Source organism: Acipenser ruthenus, chromosome 24, assembly GCF_902713425.1.
Source record: "Acipenser ruthenus chromosome 24, fAciRut3.2 maternal haplotype, whole genome shotgun sequence".
NCBI classification, from domain to species: Eukaryota; Metazoa; Chordata; class Actinopteri; order Acipenseriformes; family Acipenseridae; genus Acipenser; species Acipenser ruthenus.
In genome coordinates this window covers 16,001,783-16,023,782 of record NC_081212.1, presented here as the reverse complement: position 1 = coordinate 16,023,782, position 22,000 = coordinate 16,001,783, and the positions used below count along the sequence as shown (strand labels likewise).

The 22,000-nt window shown below is 40.2% G+C and overlaps 1 protein-coding gene across 1 annotated transcript in view; it reads right to left on the bottom strand.

The window, feature by feature from the left end:
• Positions 1–22,000, bottom strand: part of LOC117429909 (leucine-rich repeat-containing protein 49-like) — a 152,652-nt gene that overhangs the window by 99,470 nt on the left and 31,182 nt on the right. Inside the window, exon 8 of the mRNA XM_058998448.1 lies at positions 14,700–14,843. Within this exon, the coding sequence (XP_058854431.1) occupies positions 14,700–14,843 (144 nt within the window). The remainder of the gene's footprint in view (positions 1–14,699; positions 14,844–22,000) is intronic.

Here is a 22,000-nt window from a genome sequence, read left to right as displayed (position 1 = left end):
AAAGTACCAAAAAAGTGTTAGGTAAGCTCTGCTGCCAAGAGGCTGCGTCTGTATTACTGGAGCGGGATTTTCACTTTAACCACTTGACTGCCACTGAATGTGCCAGGTACTTCCTCCTGGAGTACTGCAAAACAATAGCACTTTCTCCTTTAAAATGAAACTGATTCTTTGGATTAACCTGTTGGATTTAGTAATATGATTATTTGTTATTCTCTATAATAATTATTCAATTTTGATATATTTAGGTTTTTCTCAAATTGATATGTAACATACAATACAGCTAAAAGTATGGTAAACAGTAATTTAACATTCATCAAATTGTATTCTACCACGACATATCAGCCTACCGTTACAACATTATTAGGAGATACAGACGTGCTTAAATTTGTTGGTACCCTTACAGCTCATTGAAATAATGCTTCATTCCTCCTGAAAAGTGATGAAATTAAAAGCTATTTTATCATGTATACTTGCATGCCTTTGGTATGTCATAGAATAAAGCAAAGAAGCTGTGAAAAGAGATGAATTATTGCTTATTCTACAAAGATATTCTAAAATGGCCTGGACACATTTGTTGGTACCCCTTAGAAAAGATAATAAATAATTGGATTATAGTGATATTTCAAACTAATTCGTTTCTTTAATTAGTATCACACATGTCTCCAATCTTGTAATCAGTCATTCAGCCTATTTAAATGGAGAAAAATAGTCACTGTGGTGTTTGGTATCATTGTGTGCACCACACTGAACATGGACCAGAGAAAGCAAAGGCGAGAGTTGTCTGAGGAGATCAGAAAGAAAATAATAGACAAGCATGGTAAAGGTAAAGGCTACAAGACCATCTCCAAGCAGCTTGATGTTCCTGTGACAACAGTTGCAAATATTATTAAGAAGTTTAAGGTCCATGGAACTGTAGGCAACCTCCCTGGGCGCGGCCGCAAGAGGAAAATCGACCCCAGATTGAACAGAAGGATAGTGCAAATGGTAGAAAAAGAACCAAGGATAACTGCCAAAGAGATACAAGCTGAACTCCAAGGTGAAGGTACGTCAGTTTCTGATTGCATCATCCGTCGCTTTTTGAGCGAAAGTGGGCTCCATGGAAGAAGACCCAGGAGGACTCCACTTTTGACAGAAAAACATAAAAAAGCCAGACTGGAATTTGCTAAAAATGCATATTGACAAGCCACAATCCTTCTGGGAGGATGTCCTTTGGACAGATGAGACAAAACTGGAGCTATTTGGCAAGTCACATCAGCTCTATGTTCACAGACGAAAAAATGAAGCTTTCAAAGAAAAGAACACCATACCTACAGTGAAACATGGAGGAGGCTTGGTTATGTTTTGGGGCTGCTTTGCTGCGCCTGGCACAGGGTGCCTTGAATCTGTGCAGGGCACAATGAAATCTCAAGACTATCAAGGCATTCTGGAGCGAAACGTACTGCCCAGTGTCAGAAAGCACTGTCTCAGTCGCAGGTCATGGGTCCTCCAACAGGATAATGACCCAAAACACACAGCTAAAAGCACCCAAGAATGGATAAGAACAAAACATTGGACTATTCTGAAGTGGCCTTCTATGAGTCCTGATCTGAATCCTATCGAACATCTATGGAAAGAGCTGAAACTTGCAGTCTGGAGAAGGCACCCATCAAACCTGAGACAGCTGGAGCAGTTTGCTCATGAAGAGTGGGCCAAACTACCTGTTAACAGGTGCAGAAGTCTCATTTAGAGCTGCAGAAAACGTTTTATTGCAGTGATTGCCTCTAAAGGTTGTGCAACAAAATATTAGCTTAGCGGTCCCATCATTTTTGTCCATGCCATTTTCATTTGTTTTATTATTTACAATATTATGTTGAATAAAAAATCAAAAGCAAAGTCTGATTTCTATTAAATATGGAATAAACAATGGTGGGTGCCAGTCAGTTTCAAGTTATTTCAGAGAAAATTGTGCATTCTTCCTTTTTTGTGGAGGGGTACCAACAAATTTGAGCATGTCTGTAATTCATATTAAATAATAATATATCAAAAAGGAACTAGGCCATCACTCAGTGTGTAAGATTCATGCTACTTTGTTTCCAACAATTAATGTTATCAGAGTGTATTGTATTATTATTATTATTATTATTATTTATTTCTTAGCAGACACCCTTATCCAGCGCGACTTACAATTGTTACAAGATATCACATTATTTTTACATACAATTACCCATTTATACAGTTGGGTTTTTACTGGAGTAATCTAGGTAAAGTACCTTTTGCTCAAGGGTTCAGCAGCAGTGTCCTCTACCTGGGATTGAACCCACGACCCTCCGGTCAAGAGTCCAGAGCCCTAACCACTACTCTACACTGCTGCCCATTGTAGACCAATATATAAAATTGCAACAACTGCTAAACATATTTGTTTACAGTCTATTTACAGAACAGAAGGTATATTTACCAATATTCCGGATGCTCCCCTTGCCAACATGACATGTGTGTCGGTTTTTCAGGAGCGTCATGCTATGATTTCACCGTGTAACAATTTTTTTTTTTTTTTTGGTTCCTGGGTAGTAAGTGTTATTTCCTAATTGCTTATGCCTCAAAAGTATAGAAAATGGCTATTATTCCCCACAAACTTTGCTTTTGTGACCAGGACAGTGATATTTTGAAATTTACCTATTTCCAATGAGAAAACGGGCGAATTTGTGTCTTTTCGTTCACATAAAGTCAGAAAAAAACAACATATGAATCCAAATTAACATGTATTTATACTAAAGTAATACAAAAATGACTACAAAAGATTTAGAAGTGAGTAGTTTTTCGAGATTTACGATTATACTGTAAATCACTTTCACGAATCAGCCCCCAAATGTAGTCTCCCATCATGTTCTCGTTATACTGTCCTTGGTAGCGGCGTTCAAAGTCCAGTATATCCTGGTGGAAGCGCTCGCCTTGCTCCTCCGAGTACGCTCCCAAGTTCTCCTTGAATTTATCAAGATGAGTATCAAGGATATGGACTTTGAGCGACATCCTACAGCCCATTGTGCCGTAGTTCTTCACCAGAGTCTCAACCAGCTCCACATAGTTTTCGGCCTTGTGATTGCCCAGGAAGCCCCGAACCACTGCGACAAAGCTGTTCCAAGCCGCTTTCTCCTTACTAGTGAGCTTCTTGGGGAATTCATTGCACTCCAGGATCTTCTTTATCTGTGGTCCGACGAAGACACGGCTTTGACCTTTGCTTCAGACAGCTTAGGGAAGAAGTCTTGAAGGTACTTGAAGGCTGCCGACTCCTTAGCTAGAGCTCTGACAAATTGTTTCATAAGGCCCAATTTGATGTGCAGGGGTGGCATCAGCACCTTCCGGGGTCCCAGCCGTACTCATCATACTTCAAGGCGTCCAGCAAGGTCTTGATGCTGTTGTAATCCTCTTTGAGGTGCACCGAGTGAGCCAGGGGAAGAGACGGGTACTTGTTACCATTATGGAGCAGCACGGCTTTGAGGCTCCTGGATGAACTGTCAATGAAGGACAGTATAACGAGAACATGATGGGAGACTACATTTGGGGGCTGATTCGTGAAAGTGATTTACAGTATAATCGTAAATCTCGAAAAACTACTCACTTCTAAATCTTTTGTAGTCATTTTTGTATTACTTTAGTATAAATACATGTTAATTTGGATTCATATGTTGTTTTTTTCTGACTTTATGTGAACGAAAAGACACAAATTCGCCCGTTTTCTCATTGGAAATAGGTAAATTTCAAAATATCACTGTCCTGGTCACAAAAGCAAAGTTTGTGGGGAATAATAGCCATTTTCTATACTTTTGAGGCATAAGCAATTAGGAAATAACACTTACTACCCAGGAACAAAAATTGTGTTACATAGTGTTTTCACTTCTGTTTTATATAGACACCTTCGGGTGTGGTCTGCTTTTCCCATTCCAATCTCTCTCTACACAGCACCTATGCCCTATAAGGTCATGTGAGCTTCTTGCTGTGAGTTTACATAGAATCAATTCCCTTCTTCCCAGAGATAAACACATTCTCTCTGTACACAGAACCCCACCCAAAACCAGTTATACAAGCAAGTTTACAAATTAAATGTGTTTTCAAACACATAGTTATACAAAGTAACGTTATTATTCAAATAAAGCTTATTCCAAAAAAACGGAAATGGACTGGTAATTATTCAGTTGCGCCACCTTGCAGTTTTCATTGGTTGAACTAGCTACAGTTTAACAGTGTCACATCTACCAAATTTGGCCAAAAAATGATTTTACCAATCAAAGCCATAAACAATTACAGCTGCATAGCAAAAACGGTGAATAATCAGGTATTCTGTTTACCTGGAACTTAAAACAACAGCAGATAATGACGGCGATGAAGCAGTGGTCACAATTACAGTCATATTAAGTCTTAATCAAAAACTGAAGTCGCTGTAAAAGGACTTTTAGACCCTAAAGGAAAAAATAGTATAGCAGGTTGCAGGGACTAAAAGTATGCAAAAGTGCTTAAGTGCACCTCCTGTTTTGTTTGATCCTTGTAGACGCCAGGATATCAAAATGCCAGTGCAATGCATCACAAAACTAAACAAACATGTTTCTCATTTAAAATAATTCAAACCCCTGCCAAAGCAGACATACGAGTCTAGCTCAAATTCCACTGTGGCTTCTAGTTCATTAAAATAAAAGTAAGTTCTTCCTGTTCTTTCATATAAAATTAAATCACCTTAAATCTTAAATACACAAGTTGTACTTCACACCTGTTTCGCATTGCAACAGCCGATAACTGATAAAACATTCCCAACTCAGATGCTGAACTTGGCTAACCCAGAAAATAAAATTCTGTTGCACACTTTTGTTAGTGATGAGAGAAGTTTTGGAACATTCAAACAAACAGTGATTAAAATGTATTCATACTTGTTCATATAACAGAATGTATGAATTACTGTATAAAAAACCAATGCATAAATAAGGTCTGAAAAAACCCACACTCCACTACACAGAAGAGTGTTTCTCGCCTATCTTTAATAGGTAATGTGATGGGGTACCAGGTTTATTTTACTCCTGAGAAACTGTTGTGCTGTAATATAGTAATATTCTTTTATTTTCCTGGCAATTCAAAATATTCATGTTCAGCTCTAATTTGTTATTACTATTAAACTCGCTTTTTAATTAATGACCTTAAAAATATATTTCTGTACCTCTTACTAGCACTTGAAACACTTTCATCTGTTGAAGATATTGTGTTCTTTAAACTGATAAAAACACCACAAGTAGACTTTCTTTAAATGCAATACTATAGATTCTTCAGCCCAGTTCTCAGTGGTAGGGTAGGTTGTGAATCAGACACTAACCTAGCCCAAGCTCTTGTGAGCCTGTCAGAGTCACCAGTCCAGGGGCTCCAGCAACTGCTAATATCCAATTAGCATAATAAAGATCCTGAGGAGTAGAGGGGAAAGCAAACACCAGCGAGCCAGCACAAACACTCAGCTACACGGCCCCAAAACCACAGGCTGACCCGGACGAGCCCCCAGCCAGACCACATCACAGCAGCCCTGTAATGATCTCATTCTCACAGGCAAGCTGCAGGAGCAGGGAGGGGTGTCTGTAGCACAGCAGTGGAAGTCCCCTCTCTGTCTACCCCGACTGTCCTGTTGGGTGACTTCAACATCCATCTCTCCAACCCCAGCCACTCTGCTGGATTCCTCCCTCTCCTGCACTCCTTCGACTTCCGTCTCTCTCCGTCCCCTCCTACCCACAAAGCTGGCCGTCAACTGGACCTCACCTTCTCCAGGGCCTGCTGCCCCTCCACCCTCTCTGTCACCCCCCTGGACCTCTCTGATCACTATTTCATCTCTTTTTCTCTGTCTCTCCCCCCTCTCCCTGCTCCTCCTACCCCCACTGTCACCTCTCGCCGTAACCTCCGCTCTCTCTCCCCCTCTGTCCTTGCCTCCACTGCTCTCTCTCACCTCCCTCCTATCGACTCCTTTTCACAACTCTCCGTAGACTCTGCTACCTCCACCCTCTTCTCCTCACTCACCTCCTCCCTTGACTCCCTCTGTCCCCTCACCTCCCGTCCTGCTCGCCCCTCCCCTCCCCATCCCTGGCTCTCCTCTGCGCTCCGCTCGGCAAGAATCACACTGCGATCTGCTGAAAAGAAATGGAAGAGAACCAAACTCCCTGCTGCCCTAGACCTTTACCGCACTCTCCTCTCCTCCTTCTCCTCTACTCTCTCCTCTGCTAAATGTGCTTATTTCCAATCTGTAATCCAAGCCTCCACTAACAACCCACGTAAACTATTCTCTACCTTCTCCTCCCTCCTAAACCCTCCTCCCCTCCTCCTCCCTCCTCTATCTCCCCTGATGACTTTGCCTCCTTCTTCTCTTCTAAAATCTCAGATATCCGCAAACTCTTTAACACCTCTCCCTCCCCCGCACCCCCTCCCGCTCCAACTCCTACACCCACTGCAACCCCTACTAACTCACCCTCCTTCTCCACCTTCTTGACCCTCTCAGACTCTGACCTCTCCTCTCTGCTCCAGGGTCACAAACCCACCACGTGTGCCTTGGGCCCCATCCCCACTCACCTCTTTCAAGCTGCTGCTCCTGCTCTACTCCCCTTCATCTCCTCCCTCCTCAACACCTCTCTACTTTCTGGTATCTTTCCCTCTGCCTTCAAAAAAGCCTCTATCACTCCCCTCCTCAAAAAACCTACCCTCGACCCCACCTCCCTCCAGAGCTACCGTCCTGTCTCCCTCCTACCCTTCCTCTCCAAAACCCTCGAGCGGACTGTACACCGCCAGCTCTCTGCTTTCCTGTCCAACCACTCTCTGCTTGACCCTCTCCAATCTGGCTTCCGCTCTGCTCACTCCACTGAAACCGCCCTCCTGTCTGTCACCAACTCACTTAAGTGTGCCCGAGCTGCCTCTCTCTCCTCTGTCCTAATTCTCCTCGACCTCTCTGCTGCCTTTGACACTGTTGATCACTCTATTCTACTATCATCTCTTGCTGACCTGGGGATCTCTGGCACTGCTCTGGCCTGGTTCTCCTCCTACCTCTCCAACCGCACTTACCAGGTAACCTGGCGTGGAGCAACCTCCACACCTCACCCTCTCTTAACTGGAGTCCCCCAAGGGTCAGTCTTGGGTCCTCTCCTGTTCTCTCTCTACACCCGCTCCCTGGGCCCCCTCATCGCATCCTATGGTTTCTCATACCATTTCTATGCTGATGATGCTCAGATTTTCCTCTCCTTCCCCACCTCTGACTCCACCATCTCCTCCCGTATCTCTACCTGTCTGTCTGCTATTTCCTCCTGGATGCACTTGCATCACCTCAAACTCAACCTCTCTAAATCTGACCTCCTTTTCTTTCCCTCCTCCTCCCCCTCCTCTGATCTCTCTATCTCTGTTCCTCTGGAATCTACCACACTCTCTCCCTCTTCCTCAGCTAAGAACCTTGGAGTCACCCTGGACCCCTGCCTCTCTTATTCCCAGCACATCTCCACTCTGGCACGCACTTGCCGATTCTTCCTGAGCAACATCCGAAGAATCCGACCCTTCCTCACCAACTATGCTACCCAGCTCCTGGTCCAGGCCCTGGTACTCTCCCGCCTAGACTACTGCAACTCCCTCCTGGCTGACCTCCCTGCGTCCGCCACCCGTCCGCTCCAGCTCATCCAGAACTCTGCTGCCCGCCTGGTGTTCTCTCTGCCTCGCTTCGCCCACGCTACTCCACTACTCTGCTCGCTCCACTGGCTCCCGATCACCGCTCGCATCCAGTTCAAGACTCTTGTACTAGCCTACAGATGCCTTGACCAGACTGCACCCAGCTACCTCCAGACCCTCATCTCTCCCTACACCCCCACTCGACCTCTCCGCTCCGCCTGCACTAAGACTAGCTCTACCTCCGCTACGCTCCCCTGCCTCCAGAGCCCGCTCCTTCTCCACCCTTGCTCCGCAGTGGTGGAATGACCTTCCTACAGATGTCAGGACTGCCCAGTCCCTGACCACATTCCGGCGCCTCCTCAAGACTCACCTCTTCAAAGAGCACCTGTAGAACTCCTCTGTTTGTACCCTGGGACACTATCACCCTTCATGTAAATGTGCTTTATTTTGCTCTTATCTGCCCCCTGTTTTACTGCATTTAATCCTGTACATCAGAATACTGTAATCTGCCAAGTGTTTAACCTGTAGTACTTTGTATTTAATCACATCCTGCAGTGTGGAGTAGCGGTCAGGGCTCTGGACTCTTGACCGGAGGGTCGTGGGTTCAATCCCCGGTCAGGGACACTGCTGCTGTACCCTTGAGCAAGGTACTTTACCTAGATTGCTCCAGTAAAAATCCAACTGTATTAATGGGGAATTGTATGTAAAAATAATGTGATATCTTGTAACAATTGTAAGTCGCCCTGGATAAGGGCGTCTGCTAAGAAATAAATAATAATAATAATAAACTATCACTATTTAATCATATCCTGATGTAACTATCATTATTATCTGCTGTATTATTGAATTGTGGTTTGTCACACTTGTACTTTGCTTGAACAAAAGTTATTGTATTTCTTGCTCTTACTTGTATTGTAACACTTGAAATGTATTTGCTTACGATTGTAAGTCGCCCTGGATAAGGGCGTCTGCTAAGAAATAAATAATAATAATAATAATAATAAAGTGTGCTGTTCATGGGGAACATCAAGGTGGAAACTGGCAGTTAAAAGTCTAGTGTCATCACGCACATATATTTAACAAGCATGACCTCTACTGCCATGACAAATATCAACAGTATGTGCATATTATTATAGAAAAGAAATGTGTAATGTGTAATCACAATTTGATACGCAGGTCTCCAGATATATTAAAAAATGTAAGAGTGACATACAGACAGAAAGATAGACACCTCTATAAATCCTCAGAATCTGATACTCAATAACATGACAAGTGTTTCTCCGAATAATGGGAAATGAATTGTGACGTACGTATGTTCGACCGCCTCTCTATATCCCTTTTGCAGCAGGAGCATGCCTGCCTCTCAATTCAGTAAAGGGAGCTAAAACTACCTAACTACGATTTCCAAGCTATAGGGCGCATCCTGCACTCCGGGCGGAGTGCCTGTACCGGATGCGCCACTTGGGAGCCCCCAAGCTGGAACTACCTGTAAGGAATGGGAACTTCTAAATCTAACAAATTGAAAAAACACAGATGAATTTCTCTAGTTCCTCCGGTTTGCAGCATCATCTTGAATTTGAATAAATGTTTTCTTCCTCCTCATAAATCAAAATAATTTAAAATCTGTTTTGGTTAAGGTGGAATTTCAAGTAGTGTTGGTAAAGTTCAATGTTCTCTACTAAAATTATGGAATCTGTCACCATGTGACTTAATCCCAGCCTTACTGATAAGCAACCAAGTAAACGTGTGATTGATAATGATAGCAACGCGACATTTACGCAGCAGTTTCTGAAGTACCCCTAAACTGGTTACTAAGCAACCCGGCTCAGAGCTTTTAGTCTGTCAGTTAAAATGCCACGATAAACTGTCAATATTAGTTAAGAACCATTAATTCATTAAAAAACTTAAAACAGGAAAACACACACATGGTATTTAAATAATATTTTATAAATGTTCTGGGAGCATCCATCATTTATTTATTTAATGAAAATCGTTGTATTATATCCCTTTGACATAGCGCCGTAGCAGAACCTCCAAAACAGTAGCTGCTACAGCCAAATCGTAGCAGTTGGCATCTCTGTCTAGACTTGAACCCAGGTCCCCAGAGCAGCAAACAGGGTACTGGAATCACTGAGCCACTCACTCACCCTGCTGAATGCTGGCTCCTCCCCATCTGCTCAGTTTCATATAAGGAAGAAGCCTTTGCTTAAGTATTTATCTGGGGGAAAACAGAGGAGCAAGTAATTTTAAATTCAATGAACTGTGTATTACAGTTAGGAATGCTGCCAGGACTGAGAACAAAATACAAAGAGTCTATGTACGGCAGAAAACATCTGGCCCTTGATAAGATTACTAACTAACATGCGTCCTCTAAAATCCTTTTAGTTTACCCTAGGATAGCTAAGGTAACAATTTATTGTACAATTGTACAGTTTATGTACAAACAATGTTCTCCTGAAGGTATAATAAAATATATATATATATAATTATATTTTACAACCTTACAAAAAAAAATGAAAATGAATGAAAATATAGCCGTGTCTGGAAATTTAAAAAATATATAATTTTCACACTAGTGTCTCACTTTTTTTTTACAGCACTTAAAAGACAGTGTGGTAAAATGGTCATAAAATGTTTGGCTGTGGGGTGTCATCTATGACAAAACCGCTTGGTTGCATAGAGTTAAGCAGATCTTAAAATGAGCAAAATTGCAAAAGTGGGCCTACATAGGATTCAATAGAGAAAAAATAAGAATGTGGCAATAGGCAAGTTCATTTCTACACATGTGCACTGTGGTAGTTAAAGGTCTAAAGGTGAACTTCCATAGCAATTAATTCATGTTTGGCTGTCACGTGTAGGCAAAATTCCCATCTTACACTGTACACACTTGTCCTGTTCTCTTAACGATGGATAAAAGCACATTGCCAGCAGGCGCTACAAAAGCTTCTCTTTCCAGCTCTACAATCATACCTCAAATCCTGCCAGCTATTCAACCCTGAACCTCTCTCAAGCAGAGACTGACAACTGTGCCATATTGTGTACTACTAGGTTGAGACCATTAAACTCATTTGTAACCCGAGTACTATACTGAAACCCAGACTGTGCAGTCTGACAGACATGAGAAGCTAGGATAGGACAAGAAAAAAGTAATTTGTACTCGTTACACTGTGTTTGAAATGTGGCCTCTACATCTTTAAATTTACAAATTTGAATTAATGCTTGTTCACTTTCAGACTGTTAGGGTTGCAAGTACTGGGGTTGACTTTTATGTAGGAGGATATCAGAAGTGAGTGAGAATGAGAAATGTAAGTGAGACAGTTGCATTAACTTTTTTGCTGTGTACACCTCCTAACAGTGTTCTCATCCAATAAAGCTACTGAAGCCCACTCACTGTGTATCGACAATTACTATACAAGCCTTATACTAGTGCCTGCTGTACCACTTAGTCCGAGTTTGCTTTGTTTTTCAAATTAAAATAAAAAAAAAAAGGTTTCCAGACATTATTTCATGAGTGGGTGCCCAGGACTGAAACTGGCCGACTGTATCAGACCTCATTGTCAGCACCCGAAGGGTAAACACCTCTAATAAAACTCTGCTCCCTTCTCTTTCACTCCCAAATTCTTCATTAATTATTAGCACCAGACCATGCACAGACTGCCAAAATAACAAGTGTAAAACTAAACGCAGCAAAACAATCCCCGGTACACTGTGTGGGGGTTGTGGCTGTCATTTCTACAGGCCTGCTTTCTAAGCTGGAAAGGATCCAGCATTTAAGGGCAAGAAGGTTGTTTCAAGACTGCGACACAGGAATAGAAAGCATTTTGAGATGTTTACAGATCTATACTCAGGAAACAAGTCTGCCACACCTGTAAATACAAAACCAGAGCTCTCAGTATCATGACCAGCTTCTGTATTATGCACATGTGACATACTGTGACAAGCATGAACAAAAAGCACCTCCCTGTTATTCCACATTCGGATAATCTCAATAACTTGCTGTAAAGAATGTCCTTGGCAAGTTTCTTCACAACTGAAGAAGCAGTGCGACACACAAATGGATTGGCACAACCATATATTCTAACATATTCAATAACCTGTGACCTGCCTTAACCACATGTCATCACAATTTGATATGGTTTTCTAAATATATGTATAGTACAGTACAATATCTCATGCTTTCTTTTTGTTGCCATCGCGGATGCTGCACATGCTGCCTACGCCATTACCCCTGTACTAAGTGTGGGCAGTTAATTGGTCAGGGTGGTTATGTGACGGACATTCCACTGTACTTGTAACATATGAATGGATGGGTGCTTCTAGCAGGAATATGCATCCCACGTAGGGGGAAAAAATATCCAATGTATCAGAGATTACATGTTAGTTTTGATCTGGTAATGCCTGATGCAAAGGGTATCATTGCTGTTATATGTCAGGTTTATTTGTGCCAAATCTTGCTTTACACTCCCAAAGGTCATTTAAACAAGGATCACTAGCATCCTCCAGTTTGAAAACTCTATGCCTCAGTGTAACTCAGTGACGCAAATAAGCATGTTCCTGCTACATTTCAATTGCATTACCTACAACCCCTTTAATCATAATTTATAAAGTACAATTTATAGTGATCCAAGTAGAAAAATGCTCAGGGAGACACCTGCAGCGCTGGCCTTTGTTCATCAATAACTGGACACTCTAAATATGACGGGAAAATGGGTTTCATTCTCATTCATATGTGTTTTCTCAATTAAATTACAGACTGGAGAATACAGACCTTTAATTTCTTCTACATTTTGCCTCAATATTCAGATAAACTCAGCTGCGGCATTGACTTCCCAGAAACTATTCGAAAATGTCCAGTACGACTGTTTTGTGTGAATAAAGAGAGCTGCAGACTATACCCTAAACAACTTTCAGAACCGACGCCAATCCCCAGCCATATCAGCAAGGCACCAAAAGAGCGCAGCAGATCAAAGCCATCAGCAAGTCCCATTAATAACCCTGAGCCCCCAGGAACAGTCTGCAGCACTCAGCCACAGTGATTGCTCATGCAGATGGCATAATTTCCAAGGGGGCGTGCCTCTCTCTTACTGCAGTGTGGAGATCGCTGAGCTCTTTGCATTCAGACAGCAGCTCCCCTACACTAGGCTGTGAGCCAGGAAAGATCTCAACACCCATCATCATCAAGGCTGGCATCAAAGGGGACTCTGGCCTCTTTACTGAGTATATTTGAAATATCCAGGGTCTGTAATGCTGCTGTGGCAACTGAAAAACAACAGCTATGAGGAGACCCTTTTGTGGAATTTTAAGATCAGTTCTAGTAGCCTAGTGAAAAAATCCATAGTAAAATAAGCACAGCACCTACTGTATTTGCAGTGATTAAGATGTGATACAGTCTTCAATAAGTTAGGTACCATAATAGGTAATGGATACATAATGAATGTTCATAGAGTTCTGGAGTTTTTCCATGAATGAGGATATGATATTAATTCACAAGTGAACCTTACTTATTGTTTTGTCCATATATGGATTTATGGAACCCAGGCATTTATTTTAAATTTACTATAGCTGGTCAATGAAAATTGAAAGTATCATATCATTCCAAGTATTAACACTGTTATATAAACAGAGAGCTCCATGAATGTTCAAGAGTGCTGTTGTTATTTCCCTCATGAGGACAGTATGTTTAAACCTTTATTAAAACAGCTGTTATTGGAGAATCAAGTTCTGCATCAACTTAAAATGTGGTGCAATTTGGTGTGCGATTCGCCTGGTCATACTGTCGTTGCATTTGATAAGATTCCAAAACGGGATCCGGTAAGAAAAATATGAACACTCCAAATATGAAAAAGTTATGTGATGCTAGCAAGGACTAATGTTGTGATACTTGCACACATTTTCATTGAACAGATCATTTTGAAAAAGGAATGCCTGGGTACCATAAAAACATAAAAATGGACAAAACTGGATCAAAGAGTTCATATCCCACAGATTCAAAACTGTCTTATTGTGTATCTGGAGTGGGGATACAAACTTTATACAGTAGACATTTCTAAATACATTAGCTTGCAGTTTATACAACTCCAGTGTGCTGCATTCTGTAAACAATATCCAAATACATCTGACACATGCCACAACGTATGGAATATACCAAAAGTATATTCCACACCATTGCAAAACTAGACTAGTCATTATCCAAATCCACGGCATTCTAATTTGATGTACTTGCTAAAACTGAACTATAAATAGTAACAGCAAAGGCAATTATGTCAAATTACATGATGTAAAAGCACTAGAGAGGTATGTGTCCTTGTGTGTTTCAGGGATGCAGTGACAGCACTTGTAAAAATAGGATTCTCCCAGCATCAGAATTCTAATTGCTTGGAAACACTCAGCAAGCAGACTCATATTCTAGATACGGAGCGTCCAGATGATTCAAGTATTCAATTCTGCATACTAAAAATATGTAAACAAAGCAAGGCATTTGTAATAGATTACTTCTCTAAAATGAAAGGGGTGCTGACCACATGTTCTTAATTTATATGTTTAATATCATATTATGTGTGTTCTCTATGATCATTGCAGTTTCTGCTTAGATCAGCATTTACCAGGCTTAATAACCAATGTCATCAACAACAGGGTCTGTGTCTGAAAACACTCCTAAAAAGGGGAATTTTTGAGGGAAGACATTACAGCTGTATACCCATAATGGTCATTATTAAAACCACTTCAGAAATTCACCAATTCCAGAGGTTGAAAAAGGGTTAGTACACAATCCTGTGACACAATTGAACAGGAACAGCACAGGAATGGCTGAGAAGACACATAACAGAACACTGAACAGATAAGAAAAGGTAGATGCTATAAAGCAGGGGTGCACAGTTCCAGTCTCATGGGTATTATTACATAACTAAGTGAGTAAATGAGGAGGTTTATTTGGTTCAAACAAGTACATTTCAGGTACAGGTGGAACAAAGAAAGGACTAAATTGTGCACCCTTGGTAAACATTATCCTTTTAACAATCCTAAGTCCAACAAGCGACATGTGGGTCCAGCTCACTCACCACAGTTGTGATGTGGTTGCGTCGGAGGTTGAGTTCAATCAGTGAGTTCAGTCCTTTCAGCTCCTCCACACACACAATGTTATTTCCAGCCAGGTTCAGCACTCGCAGCTCCAACAGGTGAGACAGGTTCTCCATTTTAGAGATCTACAAAAGATACCAGTGCAAGTGAATGGGAGATCTATGCTGGAGTTTGTGCTGCAGCACACTGATACTTGACTTGATCCTACATCCTTACCAGAGCTGGAACAGCGGACCCGAAACCACAGTGGGTCACGAAAATAAAGATGCAACCAACTAAGCTGAAAAGGAGATGCAAATGTCAAATACAAAGTTTGGACAGGGAGGTTTAAAGCATGTATCTTGAAAGTTACTGTAGTAGAACCTGGTTACAGAGGTCATCAGCTAGTAACCCCGTAGGATTTTGTGTTTTTACCTTGAATAAGCAGCCACAAACAACCACAATCTATGCAACAGGGTTCCAATATCACAGGGCCCTATTCACAAAGCTTGAAAATAAATAATGGGTTATTTTTTATTGTTATTATACAAAATTTATTAATTTTCATATATATCACCAGTACATTGAGTTAGTTAGTATAGTTGGTCTTAACCTCCAGATTTGATAAATATTCTACTAGGGCCTGAATGGCACAGAATTAATGTATAGTTTTAAATTTTAAGGTCAATCATTTCTATAGGTAGTATTTCTGCAAATGTTTCCAGCCACTCTCATTCAGAGGGAGGTTTGTCAGACAGACAAGTCTCCTTCATAGCAGAAAACCATGCAATATTAAGGATTGTGATTTTTTTTTTATATTTCCATATAACAACTGTATCAATGGACCCTTTATTACTACCTTCTTTATCGTCTTAGCAACATGATTTATTATGGAGTCCCAGAAACAAGAAATTAATGGGCATCAGCAGAGAAATTAATGGCCACTGCAAATCTTGGGTTATCAAAAAAAAATATTACGTTAGTTTTGATGGATTAAATGTAAAGTTTTGTATGCATGAATATCTAATTGCATTCATCCATCAAAAACAGCCTTTAAAAACATCTTGTGAATGAATGTATTGTAAACAGCTTACTCACAGCGTGTATAAAGTGTTTGCGTTACCGTATCATTAACTGATGGCTTTCAGATGTTAGCAGACATTTTCGACTACACTAGAGCAGTCACTAGTTTGTTGTTAACAAATCAAAACTCTGATCAAAAGCTTTGCTAGCTTTCTTAAGGTCTTTTATACTATAAAACATCATTCTGCTGAAGGCACTTGTATACTTTTCTTGTAAGTATTAGCCTACATATTTTCTTATAAAGTGGCTCTGGAAAAACAATGACAATGTTTTATAGTTTCCTGTTAGTAATCCGAGTCGAACATTAGCTAATTCTGCAGTGAAAAACACCAGAAATACAGTGAGTGAAACTTGTGTTGGAACCAAAGCAACAGATGAGGTGGAACTAAAACACAGTTCCGGTATCTATGTTCTATTTTCAAAGTTTATGAAATCCATGCTAGTGCTTGTGGTGATACTTGATCAATGTTGAAATACAAATATGCATACATGCCAAGTCTCCCGATTTCGTCTCTATAGAGGGTGAATCTCCTGTCTCCCGATCAGACTCATAAAAAACACCTGATAATTTAGATTATCAATTATAATGCATTATTACCTTAAGTAAATTTTCTCTAACAAGCAAACCCCGACCTTGCTCGCTCAATCACTCGCTTTACATGGGAAACAGTAAAAAAAAAAAAAGGTATGCATACATGTCAATATATGCATGAATATGCAGGTCCCCATTTATTTCATGAGCAACTTCCATTATCGTCTATTTGAAAAAGCCATTAAATAAATAAAATGTATAACACTTTCCAATTACAAAGCCATGCAAATTACATACAAAACCCAGTAACAATACACAAATAAAATAAAATGCTAACTTTCCACTTCCTATCATCTGGTAGCACTGTTTCCTGTAAATTCAAAAATAAATATTCTACAAGACAGCTGTCAATTCTTTATACCTGAAATAACTACTTTTGATGCTAAACAGTGCCTGCATTCTTCCAAAGTATTTCATTCATTACTAAACAATTGTAGCTGGCTGTGAGCATTAGAGACTCCATATAAAAACTTACTTAAAGCTGGGACAAAATATTGAAATACTCAGAAGATGTATATTGGGTGGAAACCAGACCATGTTCATATTTGTTCATACAAATCACTGTATATTATAGAGAAAAGTCTAAATAATAATCTGAAATAATAACAGTCTACTGCACAGAAGAGTGGATCTCTCCTTTGCCTAGACAGATTGTACTCGTTGCCAACTGTGTAAATGACAGAGCAGCATTCCATTTCATTACACCATTTATATATATATAAACACGTTGCCATTTCTATTTAAGATTCAGCGTTCTGGGATTCAAATGACAACTTGGTCTGGCTTGGAGCCTGCTGTTCCAGCTGGACTCACAGTGTGAGTAAAAACTCTACACAGTTTACCTTGCGCTCAGCCACAGTTGCTCGCCACACCGTTATTGGGAAACCTGCAGATCTGACCGCCTCAGTCAGGGCTTTACAACACAGACAGACAGGACAGCACTATCACTGATTACAGCAGAACACACCTCATGGTCACTTTTCAAACTTCACTTCAGAAATACATTTTGTAAAGGTGAAAAGACTCCACATCCCCATTCCAGGTTCTCCTACCTAACAGCACTACAGAATCAGTGATCAATGAGAGAACAGAGAGTCTGCAGAAAGAGAGTGGTGAAGTTTGGAGACAATTTGGCAGGTTTTAAAAACACAGTGTATGTAGCTGTCAGTGGGTCTCCGATTCTTTAAATCTCATTTTTTTCATGGAAAGAAGAACTGATCACATCGCTCCATCGGGCAGCTCGTACAGCGACAGGTGGAATACAATTTTATAGCTAACTCCTTAAAATTGTGGTTTTACAAGGAACAGCCAGATTAGAACACAGCTTGCAGGGAATTATATGAAATGCAAGCTTCTTTCAGGCACTTTATTTAAGGCAGCAATACTACACTTAAGTAGTTATCTAAAACAGATATCTTAAATAGAGATATTAAAAAGCACACCTTAGATCCTGTGCAGATGGAAAAACAAAACTATTTTTTGAAGCCTTTTATAATAACTGTAGTTAACAAAATAAATATGACATATTTTGCACTTCGAGTAGCTACATAGTTATGCAGTTCTGAAAGAAACGTGTGTATTTTCATTTTAAACATGGTACTTAAGTTAAAAGGAAATTTCAATTTCTCTGCCTTTTTCCCAGGGAATGCATGTACAGTGCCTTGCGAAAGTATTCGGCCCCCTTGAACTTTGCGACCTTTTGCCACATTTCAGGCTTCAAACATAAAGATATGAAACTGTAATTTTTTGTGAAGAATCAACAACAAGTGGGACACAATCATGAAGTGGAACGAAATTTATTGGATATTTCAAACTTTTTTAACAAATAAAAAACTGAAAAATTGGGCGTGCAAAATTATTCAGCCCCTTTACTTTCAGTGCAGCAAACTCTCTCCAGAAGTTCAGTGAGGATCTCTGAATGATCCAATGTTGACCTAAATGACTAATGATGATAAATAGAATCCACCCGTGTGTAATCAAGTCTCCGTATAAATGCACCTGCACTGTGATAGTCTCAGAGGTCCGTTTAAAGCGCAGAGAGCATCATGAAGAACAAGGAACACACCAGGCAGGTCCGAGATACTGTTGTGGAGAAGTTTAAAGCCGGATTTGGATACAAAAAGATTTCCCAAGCTTTAAACATCCCAAGGAGCACTGTGCAAGCGATAATATTGAAATGGAAGGAGTATCAGACCACTGCAAATCTACCAAGACCTGGCCGTCCCTCTAAACTTTCAGCTCATACAAGGAGAAGACTGATCAGAGATGCAGCCAAGAGGCCCATGATCACTCTGGATGAACTGCAGAGATCTACAGCTGAGGTGGGAGACTCTGTCCATAGGACAACAATCAGTCATATACTGCACAAATCTGGCCTTTATGGAAGAGTGGCAAGAAGAAAGCCATTTCTTAAAGATATCCATAAAAAGTGTCGTTTACAGTTTGCCACAAGCCACCTGGGAGACACACCAAACATGTGGAAGAAGGTGCTCTGGTCAGATGAAACCAAAATCGAACTTTTTGGCAACAATGCAAAACGTTATGTTTGGCGTAAAAGCAACACAGCTCATCACCCTGAACACACCATCCCCACTGTCAAACATGGTGGTGGCAGCATCATGGTTTGGGCCTGCTTTTCTTCAGCAGGGACAGGGAAGATGGTTAAAATTGATGGGAAGATGGATGGAGCCAAATACAGGACCATTCTGGAAGAAAACCTGATGGAGTCTGCAAAAGACCTGAGACTGGGACGGAGATTTGTCTTCCAACAAGACAATGATCCAAAACATAAAGCAAAATCTACAATGGAATGGTTCACAAATAAACATATCCAGGTGTTAGAATGGCCAAGTCAAAGTCCAGACCTGAATCCAACCGAGAATCTGTGGAAAGAACTGAAAACTGCTGTTCACAAATGCTCTCCATCCAACCTCACTGAGCTCGAGCTGTTTTGCAAGGAGGAATGGGAAAAAATTTCAGTCTCTCGATGTGCAAAACTGATAGAGACATACCCCAAGCGACTTACAGCTGTAATCGCAGCAAAAGGTGGCGCTACAAAGCATTAACTTAAGGGGGCTGAATAATTTTGCACGCCCAATTTTTCAGTTTTTTATTTGTTAAAAAAGTTTGAAATATCCAATAAATTTCGTTCCTCTTCATGATTGTGTCCTACTTGTTGTTGATTCTTCACAAAAAATTACAGTTTCATATCTTTATGTTTGAAGCCTGAAATGTGGCAAAAGGTCGCAAAGTTCAAGGGGGCCGAATACTTTCGCAAGGCACTGTATATTATACTTGGGTCACTTGACCTCAGCAGTGTCTTATGGGTCAAAGCTTTACTGGCTGAAAGCATGTCAGTCAATAGGGGAAGCAGCTGAATGGTTACTGACAGGAAAGAACCCATTGAATTGTCATCCTCCAGGAGAAATGACCAAGCAAGTGCAACACTATCTGAAAATATTGATATTAAAACAGAGGTTTCTTTAACCAAGTGTAATACAGTATTATAGATCATGTTTTAAAATAAACATGCAATGACATGTATTTCTTTTAAAACTTGACATTTGAGAGATTATATCAGAAATGGTACACTTTTTAAAGCTTTCTTTTGTAGAAACATAACTGCAACTACAAGGATCAGGAGATTGTCATGTAAAGTGACTCTGGCTACACGTGGGTCACCAGACAGATGCACAACTATAGAGACTATAGAGTGATAGCTACGCGTTTGTCCAGCTTATACAGTATTAAATGATATTAGAATGTGTAGAATTGATTTGTTTCATGCTTTCAGTTACATGCAGCCCTGTAATAACCAATGTAATGTTGTTTCCTACACATGTGGGTGTTTCAATACTAATGTTTATACATCTATGGATTGTGAGAAGAGCACATACACTAGCGAACACATTTCAGCTTGAAGAAATTATCTACTTTGAGGCAATATTCCCTTTACTAAATCTGATTAGTATTATTATTAAATGTATTATTTGATTTATATGGCCCTTTCTATCACATAAAATATTGTTGGATAAGCTATATAGATTATAACGTCATTGGTATTGTTTACATATTAATCTATAAGTTAAGAAACTAGCCTTGTGTTTCTTTTATTGCAAAAACATTTATTGTACATCTTTTAAATGCATGTATATTAATTGTATTTATGTAATAATTGAATAAATGACTATTCAATAAAAAATACAAAATAAACAATAACAAGCAAAGCAGTTTCAATGGTCAAGCTGTAAAGTAGGCCAGATGTCACATGTGCTTAATTAGTCAAGCTCTATATGCAGCTGCCTGTTATATGAACTGGTGAAAACTAGGGGTGAATAGCACACATTTCATCTCAGGATTCTGATAAATGATGCTTATATAACTATTTTTTAGAAAGCACACTTTAACAATGCTGTTTACATATTTTATTGTAGCTCTATTAGTCACAGAGCATTGCTGGAGCCTGACTCTCACCTCTCACTGACAAACAAAAACAACAGGAATCCTGTTTTAGACAGAAAAGGAGTAAGCCACATTAGTATCCAGATTCAAAATGTAATTCAAAACGAGTATATTTTATTAGACAAAACTAGGAGTCTGCTACACCATGTGAAACTGACATTGCGTGCAAGACAGGTTAAGGAAATGTTTTGTTAGATATGACACCTTTAAAATCAAATCAGAGCCTCATAGTCAGTTAATATATGTGCAGAGACACTATGCATAATCGGAAGCCTTTTCAGCATGGCATTAGGAAGACAAGTAGGTGATAAAGAACCTCGAACAGACTAGCAAAAGTTTAAAAGTAACATATTTCTGGATTCTACAGTCCATCAGATCCACTGACAAATAAACCTATACTACCACATCATATTACATGGAATGAAGGGACCACCCTTTCTCTGAGGGAGTGGTGGAGCAGTTCAGTCTCCATGTCTCAAGTCTGTTAATTGGAGTGACCACCTTTTCTCTTAGGTGTGGGGAGAAGTTCAGTCTTCATGCCTGAAGCCTGTGCGGGACTGGAGAGTCCATCCTTTCTCTTAGGTGAGTAAGGGAGCAGTTCATTATCCTGTCTGAACAAGCGCTAAGCAGCAAACACCAAAACCAGCTGATTCAGAGCCAGGCCTCCACAGGTGAAAGGCTGGTACACCATAGCAATTGATTCATCAGTTTTAAAAAAGGGGGGTACTCGGCTCAAAATGACTAAGATTCAAATAGAAATACAAGTACAAAAACAAAGAATGATAAGGGACAGAACTCATAAGACAATAAGAGGCAGCCTAATCACATGTATAAAGACATTCATAGTTTCTATAAAATAATGCTATATGTAAGAAAAATATTTAAAAGCCAAAAAAGTCTACAGCTTGCCTTTTGGTTATATTCATTACGAATATATCTATTTTGATTCTTGACAAGTTGCAAGAATAATCAAGGTAAATCATTTTCTAATTCAGTCAGCTGTTTCCATGTTCATTAAATAATTGGAAAGTATTCTATTTGTGCAGAAGACACCATTTATAAGAGTAGTTGCTACTCATAGGGTCCAATAGGGACATGACTTGTAATACTGATAATACGACTCCACCAGAGCTTTCTGTGTTACAGAGGGAAAATATGTGGGGTCAG